The sequence below is a fragment of the Ictidomys tridecemlineatus genome, chromosome 9 (genome assembly GCF_052094955.1).
Source record: "Ictidomys tridecemlineatus isolate mIctTri1 chromosome 9, mIctTri1.hap1, whole genome shotgun sequence".
In the NCBI taxonomy this organism is placed as follows: domain Eukaryota; kingdom Metazoa; phylum Chordata; class Mammalia; order Rodentia; family Sciuridae; genus Ictidomys; species Ictidomys tridecemlineatus.
The window spans coordinates 125,319,027-125,332,113 of record NC_135485.1 but is presented as its reverse complement, the minus strand read 5'-3'; the positions used below and the strand labels follow the sequence as shown (position 1 = coordinate 125,332,113).

Genomic DNA, 13,087 nt, shown 5'->3' with positions numbered 1-13,087 from the left:
TTATACTGAAAGATATTACACCTGATCAGATTTATTATTCATGAGTGCTCCACTTGTCCCTAAACCATTATTCTTCTTCCCTGGATTACGAGCCTCACCTAAATACGTTGAAATTGATTTTCAGATGAGTTTTGTTAACTTGAAATTCTAAACTCTTTCGTTCAATTGCTTTATTAACTAGTCTTTTCATAGCTAACCACTCTACTAGACCAACCTTTTCTAGATCTTGGGTTAAACTTGGAAAAACCAGAAAGGAGATTTAAAAAAAAAAAAAAAAAACTGTTACATATCCAGTACAATTTCTTTCCCTCTGTACTTAGTGTCCTCCCTAAAGCTGCAGTGTTGAAGCTGCAGACACATCCACTGCTCCACATTGGCATATCATGTTACACTTAAGCCAAGAAAGTGGTCACCCTGCACATGGATCTCCTTGTACAAAGCACAATTTGCAGCATCAATGTTAGAAGACATAGGCTATTCTTTACAGCCATAGTAGCATCTTCTCCAATTTCTGCTATTTATAGTTTGTACCCATTACCCCCCTTTCTGACCATGTTTTATTAATGGAACAATGTAAAATAATGTTAGCAACACATCTTAACAGAGCAGTGTTTATAGTCTGAAAGTATAAATGTCTCCCAAAATATGTGCTGAAGGCCTGTGAGTGGTTCTATCTGCAGCCTGAGGGCCAACAGTTGTGTACACAATTTTCAAGTTTTCTTGAAGAAGACAGTGATGCAAATCTGTAGAACAATTCAGAGAAGTAACTGACCCATCTCCAAACACTTGGAAACCAGAAGCAAGGCTCAAAATTCCTATGTTCAAACTGTGTTCTGTAGAGCCAGCCTCACCTTCTGTTAGGGAAAGACTAACCTTTAATTATTAGATTTTAAAAGGAAAATTATAACTTACTCTGCTCCATAATTGCTGCAGAAGAGTTATTAAAATTCCAAACTTATGTAATATTATCATAAAATATGGCATTTTTCTCAAGAAAGACACAAATTGGATTTGAGCTTATGCACTATAAAACCCAGATGGTTTGCTTAACTACTCAGACATCCTCCAGTTCAAAAGTTAATTGAACTGAAAACTAAAATTTTGATAATTGATATGCTTTGAGGGACTCAAGTAGAAAGATAAATTAGCCTCATGCATGGGGTGTTAATAGATAGATTTGAGAAACCATGACAATTGGCCAGAGAATATTGGCAAAGTATAAGAAATATACATTTTCTGTAGGTTATTTAATTACCTATTACCTGGACTTCCCGGGTTGCTGTTGCTTTTCTTTCTCCATTTTTTTACTCACGGGTTCAATATCAATCATTATTTTATGCAGTTTAACTGGTTCTGGAATTTAAGGGGGAGAAAAAGCTTTAAGTGTATAATGCTTCATAGTTTTCTATATGCACTTTTCAAATTAAATTGCAAATCACAGATTTTTAATAAGAAGAGGTACAATATCCTTCAAAACAATTACCAACACAGAGATACTCAAAGAACACACTCGTGTGTTTTTTTTTCACCCCATGCTTCTCAGATACTTTGCAATTACTAAAATTTAGGACTGCAAAGTATAGAGTAAATGAACTGCATATATCAGAAAGGAAACAGCTCCCAGAAAAATGCCTGGGACAGCACAGCACATACCAGCCTGCACAAGCCGCTTCCTTCACACACAGACAGCACGGCCCTAGTCCTTATCAGCACAAAACTTCGTTTTTATAGGCAGGCCTGATATTTTAAAATAATTCAGCAAATCGTAGCTAATGCAAACAGAAACACTTTCAGAAATCACATCATTTAAGACCAAAAAGTCCAGAAAAGGCAAAATCTTCTTCAAAAAATCTGGTTCTTAGAATCTAAAGAGAAACTTACATCAATATTTTTAAATATCCATTGTTTTTTATCTTGTACAGAAAATGGGACAAATACATAATCTTAAGTATTATAACAAAAATACTATGTCAGAAATTTAATGAGCACCTTTTAGCTCCTTGCTCAGGCACAATACAAGATTCAGAGAAAACACAAGATGAAACCCTGTGCTTTAGAAAAAATGGATGAACTGATTGAGGGTCTCTATGTCAGCAAACAAAAGCACACTGGGCCATATTAAGTAGTTTAGATTTAAATGTATAACAGGGAATACAAAACTGGGGGAGAAATGGAAAGCAGAACATGGATGTTTACTATTCATAATGTAATGGGAGGACTGGTTAGTATCGTCTATAAATTATCCCACGGACCTCAGAACAGTCATTTTTGGCAAGGTGCCTTCAACACATGAGGAAGAGCAGCTTTCTCAAGATCCTGGAAGGTCAGACCCAGGACTCATGATGTCCGTCACTGTGCTCTACTGAAGTGCCTCCTCATGCAAAGAGACAAGTCCAGCCTCACTGTCCTCAGAGGGTGACTAAAAGCTCGCCAGCCAAGGTTCATATACAAACACACATGGTAGGTTGAGGAATGGCTCTCTAAGTGGTGGGAGTAGAGAGTTCAGGAGAAAACTTTTTAAGTTTGTCTTCAAAGCAGGAGCATTTAAAAATATTTACCATATGCCAAGTGTGCTAATTGCTAGATAGGGATTCTCATATTTTTCTCACAACCACCCCATAAATTGAGTATCATCATTACCCGCATTTCACCGATGAGGAAACTAAAGCAGAGAAGTAGCAAATAACTTTCCCAAAGATATGTAACTCGGAGTAGGTAGAAGAACATTCAGACTCAAACAGGCAGCCCCCCAAAACTGCATTCTTAATCATTCCATGCTCTGTGGGCATCTTCGTTTATATGCTTATGGATATCTATCTAACGAAAACTGCGACGCTGACTCCAAGAGAGTGGAGATGGATGCAAGCCACAATCATTAATAAGACACGATTGCCACTCTCAGTGGATGGCATAAGTGACAGCGAGAAGAAGCACGGCAGGAAGTAAAGGAGAAAAAACAGGTGGGGAGGAAGCCCAAGAAATGCAAGCCAGAGATCTAGAGACTGACTTTTACAGTGGCAATAAGGCAATAATGCTGCAGAAAGACAGCAATGGACCTTAAGAAAGTCTTAGAACCCACAGGAGGTTTTCATTTTGTTGTTTGGCCTTTCAAGACAGGAAAACTGCTGCATGTGTGAAGTTAGATGTGGAAGAAGCTGACCATCCATCAAAGATTGCTGATGCTTACATCCAAACACACTGCAAATTTGACATCATGAGCCGAGAACGGATGGACTGCAAATTAGGGGAGAAGGTGAAGAGGTGTTGTTTAAGAGTTATATTATTTTGAGAAGAATGCTCTGTGGGCATTTTTATTTATTACCTAAATGTGCTATGAAAAATCATAATGATTATCTCACATTTATATATTATCTGTGAGTACTGGTTTATTCATTGACAGATGCACAGTGAAAATATGAAGAATGCATACCCCAGTGGAGACCCCTGATGATCAGGATAAAGACAGGAGAATAGATTCTGGCCAATCAGATGTGAGCAGATGTGAGTCACACCAGGCCCAGGCCTTAAACCGTTCCTCCAGCCTGCTATGTGTCCTGGGAAGCAAGTCCACAAAATGGTAGAGCCACAACATGGAACTGTCTATCACACTGTGATGGAGGGAAGAAGGGCAGAATAAATCTTCACTAAATGTGAAACAAGCCACCGAGAATCAGTGTTTATGTGTCACTCAGCAGAGCCCAATCTTGACTAATACTTACACTAAACTAAAATTAACAACGGCGCCTATCTTTGAAGAGAAGGAGGGCAAAATATTATAGGGACTTTCCTTCTCAACATTATGTGTCTCTTTTTGTACTTCTCAAAGGTTTATAATGAGCTTGTGTTACTATAATAATTAATAAAGCAAAAGAGTTACTATAAAAATAAAACAAACAATATGCCTTTTTGGAAGACTGTTAAAATCTTTAGGCATAATCCATTTAAGTGCTAAACTAAAAGCCCTCTATAGTACCAGTTAACTAAATCGTGTTAGGACTGCATCCAAAATACAAAGTAAATACAGTTTTACCCCTTAAATAGCAACACAGAATTAAGGGAAACATCTAGAAAGGCAATTAAGACTTGGGAACCCGACACTGGTTCCAATTAGCTCACCCTATTGGGAGAATAGACTCACTGTGTGACTCTGAGAAAATTACAACATCTCTGAGTTGATAACTGATTGCCTTTTTGTAAAATCTAGTCCTTAAATCAACCTCATAAAACTCTAGAATTTCAGTTCTAGAACATGAATTATTAATCTCTTCTGATTGGAACAGTTAGTACAAGAAAGAGAGAGGAAAAGAAAAGACGGGTTAACTGATGAATATTTTGAGGTTGTGTGATGAAATCAGATAAAAGGAACATAATACATTAGAATGTCAACCAGACGCCTCCAGTCCTTAAGAGTATTTGCCACAGTGGCCTCAGAGTCACTCTGCCATCAATTATTCATTGACCAAAAAGCAATTGTCTATTCAATTTCCTGCACTTTTGACTTTTTCACCTCTTTCTAGGGCTCATTTTAGCCTGACCTCCTCCAGCTGTTGTGTGTGCCTCGTGGTTCTTTCCTTGACTAGACTCTTTTTTTTTTTTTTTTGGTAATGAGAATTGCACCCATGGATGCTTAACCACTGAGCCAAATCCTCAGCTCTTTTTACATTTTATTTGAGACAGGGTCTTGCTAAGTTGCTAACAGTCTCACTAACTTGTTGAGGCTGGCTTTGAACTAGTGATCCTCCTGCCTCAGCCTCCCCAGCCGCTGGGATGACAGATGTGTACCACTGTGCCCGGCTCCTTGACTATATATACTCTTGAACTTCACTTGAACGATATGGCCCACTACCATGTTATGCTTGTTACCTGAATGTGCGTGAATTACAAATCTACGTGTCTTGTTCAGACCACTCTTGATCTCCAAATTTGAATAATTATCTCTCTCTCAATCAACATATCCCTCTCACTGTTAATGACACTACTGTCCCTTTTAAGCCTAGAAGCCATCTCCACTCTTCATTCTCCCTCAGTCATCAAATCCCCCCAATCCCTTCCCAGTCACACAGCCTTAATATGGCCTTAATATCGTCGTCTCTCATCTAGAACATCAATAGCTTCCATAACAGGATTCCCACTTACAACCACGATACCATCCCCATCCATCCCTCATACTTTCCAAAAATATTTTATTTCCAAGTTACAGAATTTTTAAATTGTCATTGTGTTACTTTCTAATGTAATTTCATGGTAAAGAACAAGTTTTGTAGAGCTCCACCTCTCTGAAATTTGTTGACTTCTACTTTATAAACCAATTTTCATAATGTTCCACATTTGCTTGAAATAATATATAATCTAAAATTGTTAGGAATAGTGTTCTCTATCTATCTAATAAATAGAGCTTGTTAATTTATTTGTTCAAATAAAATACTTTATATCCTTACCAATACGTGTGCACATATTTATATAAATACACATGTATAAAACACATGCATACATTATTTTTTTTCAGAACCACTTGAAAGTAGGTTACAGAGTATGCCATTTTACGCTTAATTATGAAGTTCCTGAAAAGTACATCTCCTACATATTCACAATATCCACCCCCCAAATTTAACACTGATGTAATAATGTTATCCAATATCATTATTCAAAATTTCCTAATTTTGTTCAAAATATATTTTCCAGATATTTCTCTTTTACCAATACACAATATAATCAAGGGTCACAGATGTCTCTTAGATCTACTTTAAGCGAGAACTTCCCTTCTAATGCCTATCCACATATAACTACCAAGTGCTTCATATGACTACTCTGGATTAACACATGCTATAATTATAAAATACACATTGAATTTTCAAGATTTATTGCAAAAATATAAGCTACCTAATACATGTTGGTTACATTTTTAAATAATGTTTTCCTAGATCAAATAAAATATATTATTGAAATTGAATCAATTTCTTTTAGCACAGCCAATGGAAATTTTTTAAACTACATTTTCAGTTTACCTTGATTTCCAACTGGACAGCACTATCCTAGGCTATTCCTCTCACCCCTTTCATCTTTTTTGACATCTTTAATGCAATCTGGGTTCTTATTGTGTCTCTTTGATTAGATTGAAATTAAGCATTTTTGACAGGATTACTATATAATATAGTATTATACTATATTCCCTTTATAATCATATCAAAAGGTGCTACTTAATTTGGTTACTTGACTAAGGTGGTAAGTGGCACATCTTCCCATTAAGAAGGTACATTTGTCCTTTTTGTTGTGGTTAGTGGCCAATCTGTCTGATCCTTTGAGTCCATGAGACTAGGTTGTCCCTCAACTGCCTTTCATTAAAAAAAAAAATGATTTCAGTGTCCATGGATAACTTTTGCCTTAGTAGTAGCAAAATAATATCTGGTTGTAATTCTATGGTTCCTTCTACATTGTAAAAACTGGCATTTACCTGTAAAGGAGACATTTCCTCTTTTTTCTCTCCCTGGCCCAACCCCAAGTATTATTATAGACACATTAATTCCATTTTACTGAGTGTATTATCATCTATTTCTATCATTATTCTCATTTTGTTTTGTTTCAGTACCAGGGATTGAACCCAAGGGCACTGGACACTGAGCCACATCCCCAGCCCTATTTTGTATCTTATTTAGAGACAGGGCCTCACTGAGTTGCTTAGCGCCTCGCTGTTGCTGAGGCTGGTTGTGAACCATGATCCTCCTGTCTCAGCCTCCCGAGTGGCAGGGATTACAGGCATGTGCCACTGCACCTGGCTTCATTCTTCTTTCTGATGTTCACAATGGCAAAACTGGCAGGTCACAGTCATCCGCTCCCATTCCATTTGGGCATCCCTCCTGTAGTCTTTTACCTTTACACCATTCTTGTCACAAGAGTTCTCACTTTGTCCTTTCCCTATTCCAGACCAGAAATCTGGTATCCAAGAAGCAGCAATTATTCCTCTTCTAAAATAACTTTTTTCTAAAATAATTTTCACTCATTCTTCTGTTGCTTCCTAATTAGAAAAATCCCGTTACATTTATGTTAAAGCTTCTCAGTACATCCCCCAGGGCTCTTTGTTTTTCTTGTTTTCTAAATCTTTATACTTCACTGGCAAATTTCTTAACATTTCTTACAAATTTTATTTTGACAATATCTTCAAATATTATAGATTTATTTCTAAAAGTTCCCTATTGTTTCTTTATAGAGCTTTCTGAATATTTAATAGTCTCTAGTTCGTTTATGTTTGTACTTTCATATTTTAAAACATTAGGTTTACTTATTTCTGTTCTTTATCAGATAATTCAAATACTTGTTGGTCTTTGTGTGACCAATCTAAGTCTAGTAGTGGGAAGTGGCTCAGTCTCAGTCCTAGTGGTTGACTTCCTGATACATTTTTATTTTATACATTTTTATACATTTTTATTTTACATTGGAAACTCATATGGGAATGGGGATTATTTATATATTCCATAGAAATGATTATTTGTATATTCCATAAGAATATGAATTATTTGTGTTGAATGCAACTTGGGATTAAGAACTATTGCTCAAAAGATAATTTGTATTTGTTTCCTGTAGGAAGTTGAGGGCATTTTCAACTCATGACAATTTTAATTTCTCACTTTAGGGACTTTTGAGATACCAGTAATATGAATTCTGATTCGATCCCAAGTGAGCTTGTTTGTGGTTATGAATTACACGAGAAAACTTTTACTCTCCTTCTCACCCCAGTTTGCACTTTCAGGGGTCACCCCAGTTTCAGATGTGACCACCTTTCCAGGGCTAAGGGGCTCAGGTTGGGGGAGCCTCTGACCTAACGTCCCATCATGCAGTGACACAGGTATTTTCCCTGTGCCGTGCTCATCAAGGTCCAATGAAATTGAAAGCTTGGGGCCACCAGAGATAAGCCTATCCTCCTCCCAGGTGCAGAAGTGGGGCTCTGCCCTAAAATACCTCCTTGGATTTGTTGTTCTGTTTTTTCCATTTGGATTCTCGGGTGCTATACAAAAATATGTTAAATAAAGGATGTTTTAAATGATTTTCTCCATATTACTAGTCACATTTTAAGACTCAGCTGAAGGGATACTATCTATTTTGACTTGGAAACAATTTGCACTACTTATCGTTTCCCTGGTCCACCTCCCTTTTATTAGTCTGTAAACTCTCATAATGTGGGCTGAAACTTAACTCTTCTTGAATTTTCTTTAAAACCTCTTGTTAAGCCTTGGTTACATGAATCAGTAACAAAAATATTTAGTACCTCTTATTCAGTTATGCAGTTTTTGGATATTGCTATTTTATGTTTGCCAGTGACATGGATTTATTTCTTCCCTTTTTTTCTGAGATACTTTAGATACTATATACCTACCTCCTTCAAACTACTTCAAAGGGGAAAAGAGGCCCATTTCTCCCTTGACCTTTGTAAATAATCCTATCATCCTCCTCCACAAAAATAAAATAAAAAACTAAGGGCTCTAATTCATGTCACATAAACATTCAAAGTTTTTAACTGAACCAATGTGTCACTGGGAACTACAGTCTGAACAATTTCAAAACTGGATGTCATAAAAGAGACTGTTCTCTCCATCCTGGGTGTCCCCTGGTAGAGGAACTTTCTAAAGGACATGACAGAGGCGATTTTAGGGTGTAAAAATGGTGGGGCTAGAGGAGTTTTAAGGTCTTTTCCACAGAGATGCTTCATGATGCTATGAAAGTGCTTCATACCAGTTAAATGCAGATCTTTTTTTATTTAAAAAAAACTGAGATTTTTATATTGATTATAAAATGATTCTTTTCATTTCTTTTTAAGACCCACTATTTAAATCATATTTCATTTTATGTAATTATAATAAATTTAAAACTTAAAAATGTTGCAAATTTATAGACAGATTCATTAGTCAAGAATGACAGATTGCAATTTACTGACATTTCACATTCTAGTGTGTGGGCTGGGTGGATGTCATATGATTTTCTACTGTTGGAATTTCCAGCACATGTGTGTTCTACAGAATGCCAATTCCTCACTGGATTGTGAACTCTGTGGTGGTTTCTTGAGGACAGGAATTGTGCTTTTATGCATGCATCCATTTATTAAATCATTAATCCAACAGGTCTTTACTGAACACCTACGATGCGTCGGGCAGTCTGGTGGAACTAAGAATGCAAGAAACATCTGGGGTTATGAAGCCCACGTTCTGGGAAGTGAAATTAACTACAAATAATTGAGTATTCCAACTGCAGTACAATGGAACTTTATTTTCATTATCTCATGAATCTAAGAGAAGGAATGAAATGTATCCTTTAGCTTTATAATTGGGATACCAATTATCCTCTAGTGACATAGCTGAATCTTTGCCAGTAAGAATCATCAGTAGAGGCTTCACAAAACTGCACAGAATAAAAGGGTTGAGATTGATCTTCCCTGGACAACAACAACAAAGATACAGCTGCAGTTCAACGACTCTCCCTAGTTGGAGCCTTTGCTCAGGCTTACCTAGTCCTGTGTCCCTAGCCAATCACTTCTGGTTTTGCCATGAGTAAAATCAAAGCAGGTGTCAGGAGGCTATTCTCCATGACTATTTTCACATATCTACAAAGTCAGAGATTTCTGAGAAATGAATCCTAGCCCCCTAGATTAAACAATGCTTGAAAGATAAATAAGTCATGGAGTTAAAGACAGAGACCTCAGGGGAGACTGAGAGGACCCTCCCCTTGGCCATCTACCTACCTTTCAGAGAGTAATAGACCAGGGGCCTTGACTCCACCTGATCTCTCCTGATTGGAGTAGCTTGCATTTCCATCCCCTTACTCTCCCTGTCCCTACTGTATTCAATGAAAGAGGGCAAATGTGTCAAATGCCCTAAACAAGTTCCAAGATTCCCCATTTCAGAGTTCTTCTCCGGCAGCAATAACTCCATCATGCATGTAGACAACATCTGTCCTTCTTGTGTTGGTCTCCAGGGGACTGAGGCACGAAGAACCTGAGGCAAGATACTGTGAATAATTTTATACCATCTCTAATCCACAAACCTTGTGTTTCCCATCAGGAAAGACAGAGATAGACAGACAGACGCAGACACCCCCACGTACACACATGAAGATATGAAGATTAACAGAAGCAAGACTAACGTGCCTCTTTCCTTCACAGATGGTATGGAAAAGAGTTAGGAACTCCAGATAGGTAAGCTTCCTTTAATCCTGCAGTTAGCCTGGCCCCTTGAAACTGTTCTCCAAGGTCAAACATCTGGGAGCTCTCACTCTCTTCCCTGTGCAACTTCAGAGGTCTCAGATTCATTGCTTTTGTCGCAATTCCTCAAGCTGAGCTCTGTCAGGCTACCCGCTCCATGCTGTCCCCCAGCTCCTCAGCACTGTGGAAGGAAGGCGCCTCTGGACCTCTTCAGTTTCCACAAAACACCTCAGCACTAACTATTATATTTTGGTACTAACTATCTTGTCGCAAATTTCTCTCAGCTCAAAAATTTTTGAAAACTCCTTAGAAACACCCATTCATTCCTTCAGGGGAATGAGTCAAATAGTGGTGTGTGACCGACTTAAGTTGAGGCTCACAGGCACTGGACTCAGCAGGCTGAGTGAGTCTGGAGCTCAACCCCAGCCTTGGGAAATCCATTTGGCCTCTGAGTTCCAGTTTCCTCGTTCTTAAAATTGGTGACTGATACCTCTGAGCATCATAAAATTCATTATCATGAAACATTAAACAAGTTACACACTCAATGCATATAAAGCAGTGAGCACTTAAGTTCTTGGGAAATACAGAACTGTTCCTCTTGTCAGTTATACTTTTGTTGTCTCTTTTTCGTCTTCACTGAGCAAAACATAAATAAGCCCGCTCCTGTTTTACTTGGCAAGACTCCTGTATTTGGTAAGGAGTCACCATGGGTACCCTACAGGAATTGGTCTTTGCTTCCCATAGGGTCAGAACTAAAGAAAATAGGAGACTCAGTTGCAACTCCAAATCCTTCTTAGCATGCTTCCCCCAAATGAGGCCTAAAAGTATACAAACTGGGTCTAGAAGTAAATAAATACACAGGGATATGCTAACAAAGTTTGAGAAGTCAAAGAACTCATTCAACCTCAGTTAGAATTCTGAGGAAGCCTGAGAGGGGAGTGACCATGGACCAGTGGGTGACAGATACAAGAAAAAATATACCATCATAACCCATGTGTTGCAGGGTGCAGAGAATACAAGCATTCCTGGAGAAGCCAAAAATACTGCAGTCCTTTATCATAACCATTTCGTGACCTGGACATAGCAAAGAATTTATAATATTTATAATTTTATTCCCCAAGCACGGGGAGAAGGGTGTAATTTCTAGGGTAGAGCTGCTAAGCACAGAAAGTGGAAACTCTGAAGCATCAGGGAGATGTTGCAAATGAAAATCTTCTTTATTTATTTCATTTCTGTGGCATTAATCATGTTGCATCTTGCAAGGGTGTTGTCGTTTCTCCCGCATGCACACGCGGAGTGACTGAGCAGTGCTATGCAATGTGTCTCTCGCGCTCTGGCACTTCCATTTCATACTTCACAGTTTTAGTGTCACTTTGAGGTTTGAAATGTTTCACAGTTATTTGCTATATGTGGGTGCCAAAATTAAAAAGAAAAAAAAAAAGCCAGCCTATATCACTAAAAAAGATCCAGCAAGAACAGAAAATAGTTAGTCAGATGGGAATTTTTGTCCCATTAACATTCAGAACTTTGTCAAGAATCAATTTACTTTTTATCAAAATCTAATTTATGTTCTACAGATGCGTGGTGCATACAATTATTTTTATCACCACATACAGTTCTTATAAAGTTAAATATAAACCTTTATTCCTGTAGATAAGATTCTATAATTAAAGGAAATTGCAAACACCATACATCTTTCCTAGCCTCAAAACTTGCCCATATGCTCCAGCACAACAAACTGCAAAGCCTCAATCCAGCCACCTGATCGGATCCAGTATAAATATTGAGTGAATTTCTATGTGTTTATCTCTATGCGTTTTTCAGCTGAATGTGTGAAAGTCAATCTATTTAAACAAAGAACGACTTAGATCTGCCACAAATATGCATTCATTAAAACTGATAATGCACTGAGCAATATATTCCCTAATAGTTACTAACAATGACAGACATTTTGCCATTAAGTTTTCTAAGACAACAGCACACCCAATGACCTCCTGCCCTCTCTCTATGTGCTTACTGTTGATCCTCTCACTGTATATACCAGAGACCCACCCACAGTCGTTGGGCATCTGACCACCTAAAAGTTGCATGTGTTTTTTAATTTACTCACGTATTCTGTCCAGCAGCCACCAAAAAAGATAAGTAAATAAATAAATAAATACACAAATAATGATAAAAATGTTGGGACTCATAAAAGGAAGCATTTTGCACTTGAGAATTGTCTAGAATAAGCACCTAACACAAATCAAGCACTTAGCAGAGACGCACCCCTTTCCTCTCCTCGTCTTTTCAACTTCACAAGATGCCTCCTAAAGCTCTGTTGTCTGGTTTGTTTCATTAAGAATGGAAATTGAAAGCCATGGGTAAGCATGGAAAGAAGGCACACAGAGGGATGAGCAAATACAGATAGGAAACTCAAATAGCAACACTTTTAGGCAAGCTCTGGACCAGATTTTAATATCTGAAATTATTTTTCTGAGACAGTATAAAATAATTTTTCCACTTAGGGAGAGGGAATTTATGCTTACAATATTGGCTGTCTAAAAGATTATAATTAATTACTGGACAGAAAGAGAGTTAAGTTTTCCATCTGAAGAACCCAGCACTTATCAGAGAAACTAATAATGGCTAATTATGCAAACGTGTTGACAGCCCTAGTAAAGGTTCACAGGGCCTACTCTAGTTTCAAATATTTCAGCAGGAATTCAGGATAATTCTGAAAGTGTGCATGTGTGGGGAGAGGGCCAACCTGCCACAAAACGCATGTAAGAAAGCTGATGGAGACAGTGTTAGCGTGACCTGCTTTGTGTTCTCAACGAGTCTAAATTCCAACTTGACTAAGCCATGCCAAAAATGCAAAACTGTCTCCATTTTATTTTTTATTTCCAACTTACTCTTTAA

The 13,087-nt window shown here is 37.7% G+C and overlaps 1 protein-coding gene across 1 annotated transcript in view; it reads right to left on the bottom strand.

Annotated features, from left to right (window-relative positions):
• Positions 1-13,087, bottom strand: part of Iqcm (IQ motif containing M) — a 305,901-nt gene that overhangs the window by 245,097 nt on the left and 47,717 nt on the right. The window contains 1 exon segment of the mRNA XM_078020750.1: positions 1,263-1,353. Coding sequence (XP_077876876.1) covers positions 1,263-1,353 — 91 coding nt within the window.